At 39.5% G+C, this 17,720-nt stretch overlaps 1 protein-coding gene across 1 annotated transcript in view; it reads left to right on the top strand.

Moving 5' to 3' along the window:
* ints7 (integrator complex subunit 7) overlaps positions 1-17,720 on the top strand; it is a 62,329-nt gene that overhangs the window by 915 nt on the left and 43,694 nt on the right. Inside the window, exons 2-7 of the mRNA XM_043695875.1 lie at positions 1,474-1,603; positions 1,704-1,850; positions 3,245-3,382; positions 8,979-9,025; positions 15,515-15,714; positions 16,946-17,068. Of these exons, the coding sequence (XP_043551810.1) occupies positions 1,474-1,603; positions 1,704-1,850; positions 3,245-3,382; positions 8,979-9,025; positions 15,515-15,714; positions 16,946-17,068 (785 nt within the window). The remainder of the gene's footprint in view (positions 1-1,473; positions 1,604-1,703; positions 1,851-3,244; positions 3,383-8,978; positions 9,026-15,514; positions 15,715-16,945; positions 17,069-17,720) is intronic.

Consider the following 17,720-nt stretch of genomic DNA (forward strand, 5'->3'; position numbering starts at 1 on the left):
ACCTTTTATTTAAGTTTGTCAAGTTTTTGCCCTGGTAAAAATACCGTTGAAATAGTTAATCACTGGTCATAAGTCAGTAACCTGGTGATCGAGAATTCTTAATCATGTTGAAGTTTGCTGTAGAGAACGAGCAAAGATAAAACAAAAAAAAGCACAATTTGAAGTGGTAAGTTGAGCAACATTGGCATATTGCAAATGTCTGGGCATTCGAGCAACATATAAAACGGCCTTATTTTTACATTTCTCCCTGCTGTAAGCTCATAAGTCATTTCAAAAAGTGTGGCCCTGGAAAAACACAGCCCATCAGGCAGCATCCGAGGAGCAGGAGAGTTGACATTTCAAGCGTAAGCCCCTTCCTGATGAAGGGCTTAAAATGTTGACTCTCCTGCTCCTCGGATGCTGCCTGACCTGCTGTGCTTTTCTAGCACCACACATTTTGACTCTGATCTCCAGCATCTACATTCCTCACTTTCTCATAAATCATATCAGTCTATCTCCCTTGCTTCCAGTCCAGAGTTGCTTTTTACTTAATTACTCCCCATGCATGTTCACAGAGGTACTGCCTTTCTCCTTCCTCATTTAAAGAGTTTTTTTTTGGTGTTTCATTTGACAAAGTTTTTCTCATCAAAATCCATCTGATTTACAAAGGCTATTTTCCACTGAACTGATTCATGGATGAATATTTTCTTTATGAAGGATTCATTGCCACACTTGACAACTTGCTAATACTCCCGAGTCACTGAGATTTCCACTTGTCTGGAAGTAAATTTCCATCAACTGAGAATTTGTATTCTGAGATTGGTACAGAGTCTAATAGCTTGAGCAAATCAGCACTATCACGAAAAAAAATCCCAAAAGTGGTGGTGTGAAACACATTAGACCATCGTGGATAACTGAGGATAGAATTTTATGGAGTAAACTTAAGCATAGAATTTCATTCCTACAATCTGGATATGGGTTGGAATCACCGTTTGAGAAACCTACCTATTGGGATTGTCTTATTAAATGCTTTGTTTCTTGAAACTAATTTTGGAAAGTACATTGCAACAAAATTTTTTAAATGTTAGGAACGTAACGTGAAACCATAAAGTAGCAGTCCATTCCAAGGTGGTTTCCTATGTTGGATGGTGTTGGGATATGTAGCCTTCTCGTTTTGAAAAATCAGTGACATAGTCTAACATGGTTTGGGTATTGGAATGAAGCATAAGAGAAGAGTTTTGACTACGTAGGAATATCTCAAAAACAGCCAGGAGTGCAGGTCAGAATTATTTGTAAATAAAACATATAATGCAGGGTAATGATCCTGTTACACGCAAAGTTTTGTATTTTACCTTAAGACTTAAACATTTAAAAATATGAAACTGTGATAGAGAAATTTTCTGAATTGTTGTGTACATTAAATTATCTAAATCTTTGAACAGTTTTATGGTGAGTTCAAGTACCAATTGCAATGTTTTTATCCTATTTCTCAAGGTCTGAGATCAGGGAAACTTGGTGAGCAATGTGAGGCAGTTGTTCGTTTCCCTAGGTTGTTTCAGAAGTACCCATTTCCAATTCTTATAAACTCTGCTTTTTTGAAGCTTGCAGACATCTTCAGGGTTGGGTAAGTATCAACATCTCTTGAAAGAATGTTCGAACAATAAATTTTACGTAGTTAAATCACATTTATTATAAAAACTAACTTCAGTATTTCCCTCTATTAGAAACAACTTTTTGAGGATGTGTGTGTTGAAAGTCACTCAGCAGAGTGAAAAGCACTTGGAGAAAATCTTGAATGTTGATGAATTTGTGAAGAGAGTCTTCTCGGTCATCCACAGCAATGATCCAGTAGCTAGAGCCATCACTCTCCGGTAAGCAAAATTTCCAGGAATGAAAAGCTTAACATATGAAGAACTTTGAGGGCTCTGGGTTTATACTTGATGGAGTTAGAAGGATGAGGGAGAATCTAATTGAAACATATAGAACACTGAATGTCCTGGACAAAGTACATGTTGGGAAGATGTTTACAATGGTAGGAGAGTCTAGGACCCAAGGGCATAGCCTTAGAATAAAGTGAAGACCTTTTAGAATAAAGATAAGGAGAAACTTCTTCAGCCAGAGAATGGTGAATCTATGGAATTCATTGCCACAGAAGATGTGGAGACCAGGTCATTGAGTATATTTAAGACTGAGATAGATAGGTTCTTGATTAGTGGTGCTGGAAAAGAACAGCAGTTCAGGCAGCATTCGAGGAAAGCAGGAAATAGGGTTGAGAAACTTATCAGCCATGATTGAATGACGGAGCAGACTGGAGGGCTGAATGGCCTGATCTCTGCTCTAATGTCTTATGGTCAAGCTTTAAGGAACATCTCCAGGACACCTGCACCAATCAACCACACCGCCCTGTGGCCCAACATTTCAACTCCCCCTCCCACTCTGCCAAGGACATGGAGGTCCTGGACCTCCTTCACCACCGCTCCCTCACCACCAGACGCCTGGAGGAAGAACGCCTCATCTTCCGCCTCGGAACACTTCAACCCCAGGGCATCAATGTGGACTTCAACAGTTTCCTCATTTCCCCTTCCCCCACCTCACCCCAGTTCCAAACTTCCAGCTCAGCACTGTCCCCATGACTTGTCAGGAGTTGTCCTACCTGCCTATCTCCTTTTCCACCTATCCACTCCACCCTCTCCTCCCTGACCTATCACCTTCATCCCCTCCCCCACTCACCTATTGTACTCTATGCTACTTTCTCCCCACCCCCACCCTCCTCTAGCTTATCTCTCCACACTTCAGGCGCTCTGCCTTTATTCCTGATGAAGGGCTTTTGCCCGAAACATCGATTTTACTACTCCTCGGATGCTGCCTGAACTGCTGTGCTCTTCCAGTACCACTAATCCAGAATCTGGTTTCCAGCATCTGCAGTCATTGTTTTTACCTAAAGCATACTGTGCCTTGTAGTGAATTGACATATATCTAGCCAAAATAAATAAAACAAATTTGTACAAACTATGCAGTTTACTACACAAATCACATTGTCTGCTGTAACTGTCAAGCAATCAAAGTTTTTCCCGGGTTGACATGAACATTGCAACCTATAGAAGCATTTTGTGACTTTTAACTTGGTACAGTCTCCATGATAGATTCCCACTTTGTGGGCTTAGAAGGAAACTGTTGTTTATTTTCATGTGTGTTTATATATATAATCAACCTTTGTGCACCTAACCAAAGAAAATGAGAGTCACAAGATTGTATCATTTTGCAGAATGCTGGGAAGTATGGCTTCGATTATTCCTGACCGAAAAAATGCTCATCACAGCATTCGGCAAAGTCTAGATTCACATGATAATATTGAAGTAGAAGCTGCCATTTTTGCTGCTGCCCATTTTTCTGCACAATCCAAGTAAGTGCCGCTTTGAATGATATTTATTCCTGCCTCAAAGGTGATGTTCGAACGTAGTTACATCTTAATCCAGATTTTGGGTGAGACGCAAGACCGTGTATGTTGATTGATATATTAGTTTGTATATTTATGTTTGTGTGATTATTACAATAACAAAACTGCTATATGCTTTGTGTCCCATAAAACACTACAGATAATATTTGTCAATAGTTGCTATGATGTAGCAGTCTAATCGAGAGTGAATTGCTATTAGTTTTGTTTACAGCAGGTGTAATCTGCAAGTGTTGAACTAGGCATCCTTCTACTGTTGCAAAATTAGTGGTCTAATTTAATAAGAGTTGGATAGGGGATGAAGTAATAGAGAAGAGTAATAAGGTCCATAGAGATCTGGGAGAGTAAAACTAAAATATGCTTCACAAATATGAGTGGTCAGTGTAGAGAAATGTGTAACGAAATAAGATCTGTTTGAAATGTAAGTGTTTAAATACCCGGAGACTGGTAACTATAGTTGAATAAGGTAAACTTCAGGCAAAAGTTCCCTCACAGAACTATAATTAAATGACAGTAATAGAGACATAACTCAAACAAGGGGATTAAAGGGGTCTTGAACATGCCTTTCTACAAAGTATCCAGTAAAGAATGGGGTAAGGAGTCAGTTGGTATTGAGTAAAGTTCCTGGTGCAGGATTTGTTTAATGTTTCAAAGTTTGATTCTATTTGGATAGTATTAAGGAATCTTGGAGGAATAATTGCATTGCTGGACATAGGTCCAAAACAATGGAAAGTACATAATTCAGGAATATGCTTTGTGAGACCTCAATTACCATAACACAGATTGGAAAATAACTTTATAAAGAAGAGGAGGAATTGCTGAGATTTGTGCAGGGGGATTTTCTTGATCAGCATGTTTCCAGTCAGTGAAGAAGAAGCAGTGATGTTTCTGGGAGATAAAGTGGGGCCGACAGAGCATTGTTTGAAACATTTGGAAAACATTGATCACAGCATGATTGTGGCATAAGACAGAAAATTAAATGTAAAAAGATCCCATCATATGAGGCCTAATTTAAGTGAGTTGGGAAATTGGCCTGGGTGAATGGGAAGTGTAGATTGGGAGTTGAAACAATAAGTTACGGAAGAAGATGCTCCCAAGAGGCAATTTGGGTACAGACTTGACAGTGTCAAAAGAAGGACAGCTGAAGGCAGGAATTCTGAACAAGGGTCACTGGACCCAAAACATTAACTCTGATTTCTCTCGACAGATGTTGTTAGACCTACTGGGTTGTTCCAGCAATTTCTGTTTTTGTTTTTGCATTAAAGATGGAGTCCTCTGGGTGACTAAGTATATAGCAATTAGAATGAAACTGAAGGCTGAAGAGATTGGGGAGACACTGAATGAATACTTTTTGTCAGTATTCACTCAGGAACAGGACATTGTTGCCGATGTGAATACTGAGTCACAATTAAGTAGAATGAATGGCTTTGAGGTATGTAGGGAAGAGGTGTTGGAAATTCTGGAAAGGGTGAAAACAGATAAGTCCCCTGGGCCTGATGGCATTTATCCTAGGATTCTCTGGGAAGCAACTAGAAGTTGTAGGACTTTTTGCTATACTTTCAATGCTCAGTGGTAGTATTCATACCTTTGAATTTGATGGTTCATGTTTCAAATCTTCCTCTAGAGTTTTAATCACATAATTTAGGCTGAAATCCTAGCACAGTCTAATGGATTGCTACATTGGCAGATGTATTGGTCCTCAGATGCTGAACTAAAGCCCTGGCTGCCCTCTTAGGTGAACAAAAATGATCTCACAATGTTCTTTACCTACGAGCAATGGACCTCTCCAGGCCAATACTTATTAAAACAGATAAAATGGAGTTAGTAGATACTAGTGGCTTTTCATCTTATGCTGTATCTGGATGCATTGCAACAGTGACTTGACTTGGGAAGTAAGTGGCTGTGAAGCACTTTGGAACAACTTGATATCATGAAAGAGAATAAGGCACTTGTTCATTGTGCATTGTGTTGGATGTTAAAAAGCTACATAGAAGGAGTAAGGTTAAAACAGCACATGCTTCACTTTAGTAGGGCAGGTGAACAGAGATAAGGATTAGAGTGGTGCTGGAAAAGCACAGCAGGTCAGGCAGCATCCAAGGAGCAGGAAAATCAACATCATCTCCTGCCTGAAACATCAATTTTCCTGCTCCTCAGATGCTGCCTGACCTGCTGTGCTTTTCCAGCACCACTCTAACCTTGACTCTGATCTCCAACATCTGCAGTCCTCACTTTTGCCCAGGTGAACAGAGAGTCAACGTTATGAGTGGAAATAAGAGTAACAAAAAGATGGGGTACTGGGCTAATGGTCGGTTACTTGGTAGTGTGGATGAGCAGAGGGATCTTGGTGTCCATGTACACAGATCTCTGGAAGTTGCCACCCAGGTAAATAGTGTGGTGAAGAAGGTATATGGCGTACTGGCTTTTATTGGTAGAGGAATTGAGTTCCGGAGCCCTTAGGTCATGTTGCAGTTGTATAAGACTCTGGTGCTGCCGCATCTGGAGTATTGTGTGCAGTTTTGGTCGGCATACTATAGGAAGGATGTGGAGGCACTGGAACGTGTGCAGAGGAGGTTTACCAGGATGTTGCCTGGTATGGTAGGAAGATCGTATTAGGAAAGGCTGAGGCACTTGGGGTTGTTTTCATTATAGAAAAGAAGGTTTAGGGGTGACTTGATAGAGATGTACAAGATGATTAGGGGTTTAGATAGGGTTGACCGTGAGAACCTTTTTCCACGTATGGAGTCAGCTATTACGAGGGGGCATAGCTTTAAATTAAGGGGTGGTAGGTATAGGACAGATGTTAGGGGTAGGTTCTTTACTCAGCAAGTCGTGAGTTCATGGAATGCCCTGCCAGTAGCAGTGGTGGACTCTCCCTCTTTATGGGCATTTAAGCGGGCATTGGATAGGCATATGGAGGATAGTGGGCTAGTGTAGGTTAGGTGGACTTGGATCGGCGCAACATCGAGGGCCACAGGGCCTGTACTGCGCTGTATTCTTCTATGTTCTATAATAAGTGTCTGGCTCAAATTACAGTAGAGAACCAAGCTAAACGTAAAATTGAGAAAGGAACAAGACACAAGAGCAGCAAACGAAGTGAATGAGAGATTTGTTGGTAACAGAAAAAGGAACCCAAGCATGCCTTATAAATGTCTGAAGAGAAAAGGGTTATCAAAGAAGAGGTTGGATCAGTTAGGAATGAAAAATCATCTTGGCAAGGCCAAAGTGCTTTGCTTAGTTATGAAATAAATGATCCTTATGTGATTTCATTATAGAAGAAGTATTTGCAAATATGACAAGAAATAAGAGCAATTGGTTCAGTTAGAAATGAAGAGTTGCTTCCAGATTTGTCATTGCTCAAAGTCAAATGAATTATATTCTTTACAGTTTAAGAAAAAATAAAGATGGGAGAAGTGTCATCAATGACTACAATCTCTAATTTTTCATAGATACAGGTAGTTCTTCAATAACGTGATGATTGTGTTCTTGTGCAACCCTGCATTATTTAAAAATTGCTCTTTAGAAACATTGCTTAAAGTGTTGATGATGTAATCGCATTACAGCCAATACGCGTTTTAAAGTTTGCACTTCAGAAAGTGTCCCAATTTGTCAATCATGTTACAGCGAATTTGCATTAACGAAACAAGTTTTATAGCAGAACAACCCGTATATGAACAGTGTCCAGGGATTGGAAGAATTCAAGGCGGCACGGTGACACAGTGAATAGCACTGCTGCCTCACAGCATCAGAGACCCGGGTTCAATTCCCACCTCAGCCGACTGTCTCTGTGGAGTTTGCACATTCTCCCCATGTCTGCGTGGGTTTCCTCCGGGTGCTCCGGTTTCTTCCCACAGTCCAAAAGTGTACAGGTTAGGTGAATTGGCCATGCTAAATTACCCGTAGTATTAGGTGAAGGCGTAAATGGGTCTGGGTGGGTTGCTCTTTGGAGGGTCGGTGTGAGCTTGTTGGGCTGAAGGGCCTGTTTCCACACTATAAGTAATCTAATCTAAATATTACACTCTTGTTCAAAAAAAGTAGAGAGGAATAAACTTAGGGATAGCAGCGAATCTTTGAGACAATCATGCCGAGATAATTGGTGCACAGAGAAGAATGTGTTAAAGCTCACTTAAATTTGTTAGAGCAAATTACGCTTTGATGAATTTAAATTTAACTGCTTTGAAGTAACTGTTTCGATGGAAATAGTGCAGTTGATGTTATTTGTGTAGACTTTGAAAAGGCATTTGGTCAAATATTACAACAGACTTCACTGCACAATTAAAACATGAAGGGTAAAGAGGCAAAGGGAGCTTGGATATGAAATTGGCTGAGAGACAGTATTGATGCACGGTTGCTTTGTAGTCTGAATGGAAGTGTATGGTGGTAGCTCTGAGGGTGAGACATAATGTGATGTTGGGGACAAAGCAGTTTTGCAAACTTCAGAAAAATGGAGACTAGTGAAATAAACAGACATGTGACATTTAACACAGAGATGATTGCATATTGGTAATGTCACTGGACTAATAATCAGAATTTCCTGATGAAGGGCTCTTGCTTGAAACATCAATTTTCCTGCTCCTCGGGTGCTGTCTGACTTGCTGTGCTTTTTCAGCACTACACTCTCGACTCTGATCTCCAGCTCCTGCAGTCCTCACTTTTTCCTAGTAATCAGAACTTTAGTTAATCTTCTGGGAACATGGGTTTGAATCCTAACATGGCAGGTGGTGAAAATTTGAATTCCATAACAAGTTAACCTAATGGCAATCATGTCACTATTATTTACTTGTCATTTAAAAAAATTACATCTGGTTCACAAATGTCATTAAGGGAAGGAAATCTACCATCCTTACCTGGTCTGGCCTACGTATGACTCCAGACCCACAGTTAGAAGGTTGATTTTGACCCAGTAACACCGAAACACACTCCCTGACACTAATACTCACATCAAATGGACTTTGGTGGTTCAAGAGGGCAGCTTATCCTTGGCAGTTCGGGATGGGAAATAAATGCTGGCCTCGCCAGAAAACCCCGCGTTCCCAGAATGATGGAAAGAAAGAAAAAAGTTTGTCTTTTCACTAGTGTTGCCGTGCGTTGTTTATAAAGAATAGAACATTGTTGAATGATTGGATTTATTTTAGAAGTTTGATCCACAGTATTCTATCTTGACATTAAAGTCCACAAATGTAGAATCAGCAGTGGTCTTTTGTAAGTTAAAATATGAATTAAAGTGCAGTTATTATGGACAGATTTGCCCATTGCACACAGAGAGTGAGTTCCTGTATAACAGGTAAATAACCAGGCACTATTTCATTCGCTGCACTTAGAATGTGTCTTGGCTAAAGAAAAGTAGATGGTCAGGGAAAATTCCTACTTTAAAAGGATAACCCTTTGGCAATTGTTTAGAACAAACTTTCAGAACTTGAAATAAAATTTTGAAGAATTAAACTTCATACACCCTTTTGTTACTTGCAGAATTCTCTTGTGTAAAATTTTAAAGTATGTGTTTCCATTTGTTTCCCACTCCCTCTCTTTCTCTCTGCCCCCACCACAGAGATTTTGCTGCAGGAATTTGCAACAAGATTGGTGAAATGATTGAAGGTAAGACTTCAGAAAATCATGATATTTCAGGGATGTTATTGACTGTCCAAACTATCCATTACTTTGAAGCCATAGTTGGTTGTAAGGTTTGTATTTTCATTTACTGCATTGGTCATGCAGTCGCTTAATTTCCATAGAGATTTTTTAAAAATTGAATTCTCAGTGGCCAACTTAAAGGTGTGTCTCACCTCATTATCAAAGTTATCATCAAAGGTCCTGTCCCTTCATCTTCCAAGAATTCCTGAATATTGTCCATCAAATAGACTTACTCCAGTGATTGCTTCTATGGCTTTGTTTGGCTAAATCATCAGCAACCTTAAACACCTGCAGGTTCCGTTTCTTCACCCAAAGAATATACTTTCAAGTGTGTGACATCTGGGTGGCTTGCAGTGAACAACTTTTTATCTCTTTCAACAACTGCTACTTCCCCATCTCTTCCTGTCCTTGTCTCCAGGGTATTTTATTAAACTCTGACTGCCTGGGAATCTGTAAGTCTGCACAAGGCAAAACAGCGGACTCTATTTGTGTTTGGATGTGAAATAGGGCACTTGTCTCAGTAAGCCTTACTCCAAGGCAGCTCTCACTAGCACTAATAGCGAACATAAGAAATAGGATCACCAGTAGGCCATTTGGCTGCTCAAACCTGCCCTATCATTCACTAAAGTCATGGCTGATACACCCCAGTTCTGTACTTGTTTTTTATGCCAGCTACTCATGCCCACCACTCCCAGATATTTTGTAAATCTGACTCCTACTTAAACAATTAGACTCCACAAGTTTCTGGGTTAGAATCTTCCAGATGTTTTCACCCTTCTTGGAGAAGAAATGTTTCCACATTTAAATTTTAATTCAGTGCCTCCTTATTCTGTAACTATGTCCCCTTGTATGATAGTACCCCATTCGTGGAAATATCTCTGTTAAGCCTATTAGGAATCTTTCAATAAGATTACCCCTCATTCTTTGAAATCCTTATGAACAAGGGCCTAAGTTGTTGAGCTGTTCTTGATAATACAACATCTTCAAACCAGGAGTCAACCTTGTGAATTTTTTTTTGACTCATGGGACTGAGATATCACAGCAATTACAGAAACATGCCTCACGGATGAACAGGACTGGCAGCTTAATGTTCCAGGATACAAATGTTACAGGAAGGGCAGAAAGAGAGGAGGGGGAGTGGCATTTTTGATAAGGGATAGCATTACATCTGTGCTGTGGGATGATATTCTGCCCTTCCTGTAACATTTGTATCCTGGAACATTGCTGTTTCTTTGTGCCCTCATCACAACATATCCTCTCACCTGTTTTTCTATCGGCAAATTTGGATACGTTATACATTGCCCCCTCCTCCATATCATTAAATGAATAATAACTAATTGAGGCTCGAGGACTAATCCTTGTGGCACTCCACTAGTTACGTGTTTGCAACCTGAAAAAGACCCATTAATCCCAACTTGTCTTCTGTGTATTAATCAATTTTCAGTCAATGTTATTATATGATCCACAACAACATGAGCTATTTCATTCAGTAACTTTTTACACTGTACCTTATTGAATGCCTTCTGGAAATCCAAATACCCTACATTTACTGGAGTTCCGGAATATTTCAACTAACACCTTCTCTGTCTCTGCCGCCACTTCCTTTAATACCCTTGAAGACTGGGCATCAAGTCATCAAAGTAAAGTTATTTGCTGTTGCCCTGTTCTCTATTATCAATTTGCCAGTTATATCCTCCAAGGGTCCCATATTCACATTATATATTTGTAAGAGTTCTTGCTGTTTGTTTTTCTATTTCTTTCCAATTTACTTTCAATGAATTTTCTCCCCTTTTATTCGTCAACATGTGTGTCAAGCTTGAATCACAGAGCCATACTGATGCATACTACACCAGCAAAGACAGGGTCTCTGCCACCACTGCTGCATTCCTGAACTTGCTAACTTTATATAATTTATGCACAAGAAACTCCACATTCTTCTGTGCTGCGTTTTTCTGCAGCCATTCTCCATTTAAATAATATTCAGCTCCTTTATTTTTCCTCACATTTTCCACATTATATTTCATCTGCCAAGGTTTTTGTCCACTAATCATGAATATATCACTCTGCGGTTATCTTCTTCGGTTGCCTTTCCACCTATTATTGTCTTCTCCACACTTTTCTGTAGTATGTTCCCTTACCTCATACAAATCGATATATATTGTAAAGAATTGTTGCCCCAGCACTGATTCCTGTGGCACTCCACTAGTTTGAGGATGTTACCTGAAAAATCTTCCTTTCTCCCAATTCCTGGTCAGCAATCCTTTATCCGTGCATGGTCATGAGAGGTAGGCAGGAAAGCAGGATTAAGACCACAACTGGGTCAGCCATTTTTTTTTGAATGGCAGAACAGGTTCAAAGAGTTGAATGGCTTTTAAAATTCTTGTTCAAAATCTCGTGCCATTTCTTTGTTTCTCATTATTACCTCCTCTAAGGAATCAACATTTTCTTTAGCTTTTCTCACCCTTTTTATACACTTGATTAACAGAGCCACTCCAGCTTTCATCCCAAGATATTATATACCTTTTTGTATTCAGATTCTCGCCACAGTCATGTTGCAACCATGTCTCTTGAATGACTATCATACTATACGAATATTTCTTCTTGTGCTATCAGTGTATCCATTGGTCACAAATGATGCATGCATTTGGATAAATGTACTTTATTTTGTCATTTTACAATTTTTCCATACTTTGTTCTCTGTTTGCTGATGGACTCTTATGGTTAGACTGTGTTCTTTTCTACACTATTTATCATTACTCCCATTGCTACTGCTTTGTTCTTTCTTCTTAACTTACTTATTCTTCCCTTATTATTCTTCCCTCCACTATTTAGTTTGATGCTATCTTACAGCGAGTAGTTTTATAATTCACTGTTACCCTGGTTCAGGTGAATACTGTCCCAACAGTGCAGCTGGCGGCTTCCCTACACTAGTATCAGTTCCCTATGAATCAGAATCCATTTCTCCCACACTACTTACCCATTGCCAATTTGCTTGTGGCTCAGGTGCTAATCTATTATTACCATCTTTTGTGGTTTTGCTTCTCAAGTTAATGCCCTAGCTACTCATATTCCTTACGGCAGTGCCTTTATTTTTTAGCCCAGCTACGTTCATTGTACCCATATGAACCATGATAATTAGGTCCTTCTCCACCCACTTCCAAGTTCCTCTACAGCTGTGGAGAGATGCACTTAATTGTTGCAGGCAGTGCAGCCTTTGCTACTCTTGCTCTTGGCTGAAGAGAATGGTATTCATTGCCCTAACTTTCCAGTCCTCTACTGTAAACTAATTTCCTTTTAATCCACTCACTTTGAGTGGCTCTCTGCATCGTGGTTTGCTCATCCTCCCTGCAGACTCTGCTCTCATCCACCTAATTTACAAGAACCTTAAACCCTGCTTGGCAGATTTAAGGACTGAGATTTCTGCACTGCTATCTCTAGATCTCCATATTTGCCTCAGTCATAATTTCACTCTCATCCTTCACCATGAGTCAAATATGAAGTATTAAGTACAGGGGCGTGACTGGTTCCTGCAACAAAATGTCATGGTAGTTTTTCTTCTAATGATTGTAGTTTCCAAAGTCTGGACTCTGGCTGTAGAAAGAGCAGCACTTCCTTCTTCCTTTGTACTCATCCCATCTGCACCGAGTTAATATCCATATTTCATAACTCTTTGTGCCTGCAACACTCTATAAAAGCAGATGACTAGCACCCAACTGCTAATTCTCCTCCCTCCGATAGCAATGAACAGCTATTCACTTCCAGTTGATGGACAATAATTGCTGCTGCCGTTTCTGTGAACTCGGCTCATTAACGAGTTTGCAGTTTTGAAGTTTTAACTCAGAGTCTTGACTGTTTATCGAAATTATGGCTTGATGGAAAACTTGACAGAGATTCTCATCTCTGCCAGATTTTAACATTAGAGCTCAAATGAAAAAAATGCAAGCGTAGAAGATGTGAATCTCCACTGCACATATTCAGGAGGTGTTGTTGCTATGCCTAGGTTACATAATAGTACAGACAGACCTAGGACAGGATTAGTCAAATCTCATGAAAGACGTTTTGGCTGCTAATGGGGCCTACTGAAACCAAGCAGGGATCTAAGATGGACTTTGTAATACTGTTTGGGAGACTACGATAAAACACAATGTTTTTGTGGAACTGTAATGGTCCCAATGATCATAATCTAGTGTATCCTGCTATCTACAATTGAGATGCCTTTCATTTAACCAGCCTGCCTGGGGCATCAAATCAATAGCTCATTAAATACTCCCTCAAAGCTAGATTCCTGGTATTGGAGCAGTCTGTATTAATTTGATGCTTGGATAGGTTACTTGCAAGACTTGACTATATAAAGAACATACCCTGATTTTGAATAACCCTGATAATATTTAGCTATGTAAAAGTCATTGGACACTGGCAATACTAAGTGTGGAGAGGAAGAAGTTCCAGTTTATGCAAGGAAGCTAAATACTGGAATGGAAAATTCAAGATGTTACATATCCAAACACTTAGAATCATAGAATCCCTAGTATGGAAACAGGCCATTTGGCCCAACAAGTTCACAGCGACCCTCTGAAGAGCAACCCACCCAGACCCACTCCCCTACCCTATTACTCTACATTTATTCCTGCTAATGCACCTGACCCACACATCCCAGAACATTATGGGCAATTTAGCATGGCCAGTTCACCTAGTTTGCACATTGTTGGATTGGGGGAGGAAACCTGGAGGAATCCAGCGCAGGCAAGGGGAGAATGTGGATTACTTAGATTTCACAGACCTCAAAAAATATTGCCATAGAACAGTTTCTTGGATTCTGCTTCTTGGATTCTGTTTCAAGACAGTAGTTTTCCGTGGCATCCAGTGCTTCAAAAGTCGCCATCTTTTTGGTCACAGCACATTTTAGAATACAGCACCTATGACATTATATGCACTTTAGTGGTCGTCTCAATGGATCTCAAACAAATATGAGTTAATATTCTTGGTGGATATTATTCTTTGGGTTTTCCAATCATAAAAACTTACAGTCTAATCTTTTTCACTATCTGATTGTCCCAAGGAAAGTTTAAAGTTCAGTTGAAGGAGGTATGTGGTACAGGCTCAATTAGGCATCCATGATTATTGCAAACTGATGCAGCTCTGTAAATATATGATTTAAAAATAAAAGCAAACATGCCTTGGAATAGGCCATTTCCATAAAACAAGTGGCGAAGAGAATTTTGACATCAGCAAAATCATACGAATCTGAGCATTCATCTCTTTTCAAATCCCTCATGATTTTGGATCTTCTGATCTCCTTTGAGTCTTCTCTTTAAGGAGAAGAATTGTAACTTCTCCAATCTTTCTACATAACTGAAGTTCCTCATCTTTGTAACTGTTATTGTGAATCTTTTATGTTCTCTCTCATACGTTTATGTCTTTCCGTAAGTGTGGTGCTCAGAACTGGATATAATGCTCCAGTTGACTTTGACACTGTGTTCTGTTCAAGTTTAACATGCTTCCTTGCTTTTGTATTCTATGTTCCTATTCATAAAGGGTATAAGTACTTCACAATTTTTGCCCGTATCTGTAACTACCTTATCAGTTTGATTCTCTAAATCTTTCCCACTATTTAGTGGCCTGGAGAATACACCAAGCAATGCAATTGCACTGTTTCTTTCTTAGGTCTAATCACACAGATTCTATTCTTCTCCCCTCATAGACATCTCTTTCCAATGCTACAGTGTTCATCTTAAGGAACACTGACCACAATTCGTTTAATCCCTCCCCTGTAGTCCTAGCAAAGCAAAGAAATTAGTCCTAGCTTTGTTTAGGTGCAGCCAGGCCTGTTAGTATCGGTCCCATCTCCCCCACAGTTGGACCCAGGGTCTCAGGAATCTAAAATCCTCCCTCCTACGCATCCACTTTATCCACTTCTATATTCAATCAAGTTGTTTGGAAGTAGCCCAGAGATGACTACTTTTGAGGGCTTACTTGCTCATTTATTATCTAACCTCCTGAATGCAGGACTTCTGCATTCCTTTTTCTGCCGATGTATCATTTTTTTTGGGCACTTTGGGCTATTATATCCTGTCAAATTAAATTGTAGATATTTGTCGTGGTGGATGTTTGCCATTTGATAAATGAAGGCCCCATTTAACTATGTTTTCATGACAACAGAGTTGTCAAGAAAAATCTCTCAAGGTGAAAAGTTGATAGGGATGAACCAATGACAATGAAGCTTTGTGAGTGCTATGCAAAAATACTTTTCTCATCTAAAATTTAACTCCAGTTAGCATCTACACCTTCAAGTCTGATTTCCATGCGTGTGCCCTTTGCATGTTTGACTTAGATGTTTTAAGTATAATATGCTCAACCCTCCCTCTACTGTGTTTGTCCAAAATATATTGTTGTTACGTGTTGAAAGCAAGAAAATATAGCTTTCCCTTAATAACTTAGAACTTTCCTTTCTAGGATTAGCTACACCTGTGGATCTGAAGTTGAAATTGATCCCCATTCTGCAGCATATGCATCATGATGCTACCCTCGCTTCCAGCACTCGAGTTCTTCTGCAGAAATTGGTTGCATTGTACCCTTCCACCAAGATGGTAATAGTTACACTTCATACTTGTACGCAACTAGCTGCATCTTCACTGGTTGATATTCCAAAGCAGGTAAGGGTTATCTTTCAAAGTCTACCTAGTCTTTAGAAAACTACCAGTTCACTCCCCTTAAATATTTGTGTATTTAATTAATTTAATCAATCTAACTCTTTATTCTCAGCATGGTTAGTGGGCGGCACGGTGGCACAGTGGTTAGCACTGCTGCCTCACAGCGCCAGAGACCCGGGTTCAATTCCCGCCTCAGGCGACTGACTGTGGAGTTTGCACGTGTCTGCGTGGGTTTCCTCCGGGTGCTCCGGTTTCCTCCCACAATCCAAAAATGTGCAGGTTAGGTGAATTGACCATGCTAAATTGTCCGTAGTGTTAGGTGAAGGGGTAAGTGTAGGAGTATGGGTCTGGGTGGTATACGCTTCGGCGGGTCGGTGTGGACTTGTTGGGCCGAAGGGCCTGTTTCCACACTGTAAGTAATCTAATCTAATCTAATCTAATTGTGGGAAATCCTAGGCAAGTAATTTGAGTCAAAATTAATTTAGAGGTGCCGGCGTTGGACTGGGGTGTACAAAGTTAAAAATCTCGCAACACCAAGTTATAGTCCAACAGGTTTATTTGGAAGCACTAGCTTTCAGAGCATTGCTCCTTCATCAGATCAAAATTGTCATTGTCCACTGGGACTGCAGGAGGATTACATGATCCTTAATATAAAAGATAGCAGCTTTTCTTGTTTTATTCTTTGTTTCCTTTGAGATATAACTTTGTTAGGACTTTTTTGCCAATGCCACATAAACTATTCAGTATAAACTGCAAAAAATTGTGGGTTTATAGTGTTCATTGTGGTGAATGCCAAATCTGATTAGCGACAGCAGGCTCTTTATTTCTGGTAGTTATTGAAAGATTGCTATGGAAGTGGAAGTGGCAGAAGAAAAGCTTTGCAAAACTATTTGAGAAATCTAATTAAGGACCACTTCCCAATCTCTATTCTAGTTCTTCCAAAGATTGAAGCAAGTAGTTTGGAAGTCAGAGCAGTTTGAAAAATGATTTGGTGATCAGAGTTTTAATTTGAAAGACAATTCTACTAGAACCCAAACAAACTTCAAGTGGTTTGGTGATTTTATGAGCAATATAAAACAGTTGTCAAAATGAGTGTATTTAAACTTTCTTTATAATTGATTTTGATAGACAATTACTTTAAAACAAAGTATTTATTGTGGTTGAAACTTCAGTACATTGTAGGCTGTGACTAATTTGGTCTGTTTTCTCTATTGTTTTACTCTGTGTTGAACAGATTCAGCTTTTGCTGCAATATTTGAAGGAAGACCCCAGAAAAGCTGTGAAGAGACTCTCTTTTCAAGATCTGAAATTGTTGGCTCATAAAACACCACACATGTGGAGCAGAGATAACATTCAGGTATTTTCAGATTAAATCCAGGCATGAATACTGAGAAATGGTTAAGTGAATTAACTTGGCATGAGGCTCAAGAAAGTGCCACGATTACAATTAATTGTTCTAAATATGCACTGTTTCACTTCTTGACCAGTTAGTCTTTTTTGTAGACATTCATAAAATTATCTGCTGGCTTGGTTTGGAAAAGTGTGCACTTCCGCAAATAATGCTATCAATGTGAAAACTCTTTACATTGTCGTACGTTTCCTTTGATCTGGATTTTAAATGGTTTTCTATTGCGAGCTTATTGATAAAGCTTTCTATATTTGTGTCTAAATCATTAATATACATTAATATAGAACAAAGAAAAATATAGCACAGGCCCTGCGTCTCTTCAAGCCTGCCTGATTGCCAACATAATGGGTTGGCTGACTGTTGGTAGTCACATGGCACAAAAGAAAACCATTTGGCCTTTTGTGCCCATGTCAATTATTGTGAAAGCTACTGTTGAATCCACCTCTTTGGTTAGTGTATTTCAGATCAAAATTCAATGTAAAATTACTTCTCTCCTCACTTCCACATCATTGATGACAGAGCTTATCAACTGAATTTTTTTGAACTCCTTATTCAATGCCTCCACATCTCTTCAACCTTTAAAACCTTCAAACACCATAAT

Source organism: Chiloscyllium plagiosum, chromosome 9, assembly GCF_004010195.1.
Source record: "Chiloscyllium plagiosum isolate BGI_BamShark_2017 chromosome 9, ASM401019v2, whole genome shotgun sequence".
In the NCBI taxonomy this organism is placed as follows: Eukaryota; Metazoa; Chordata; class Chondrichthyes; order Orectolobiformes; family Hemiscylliidae; genus Chiloscyllium; species Chiloscyllium plagiosum.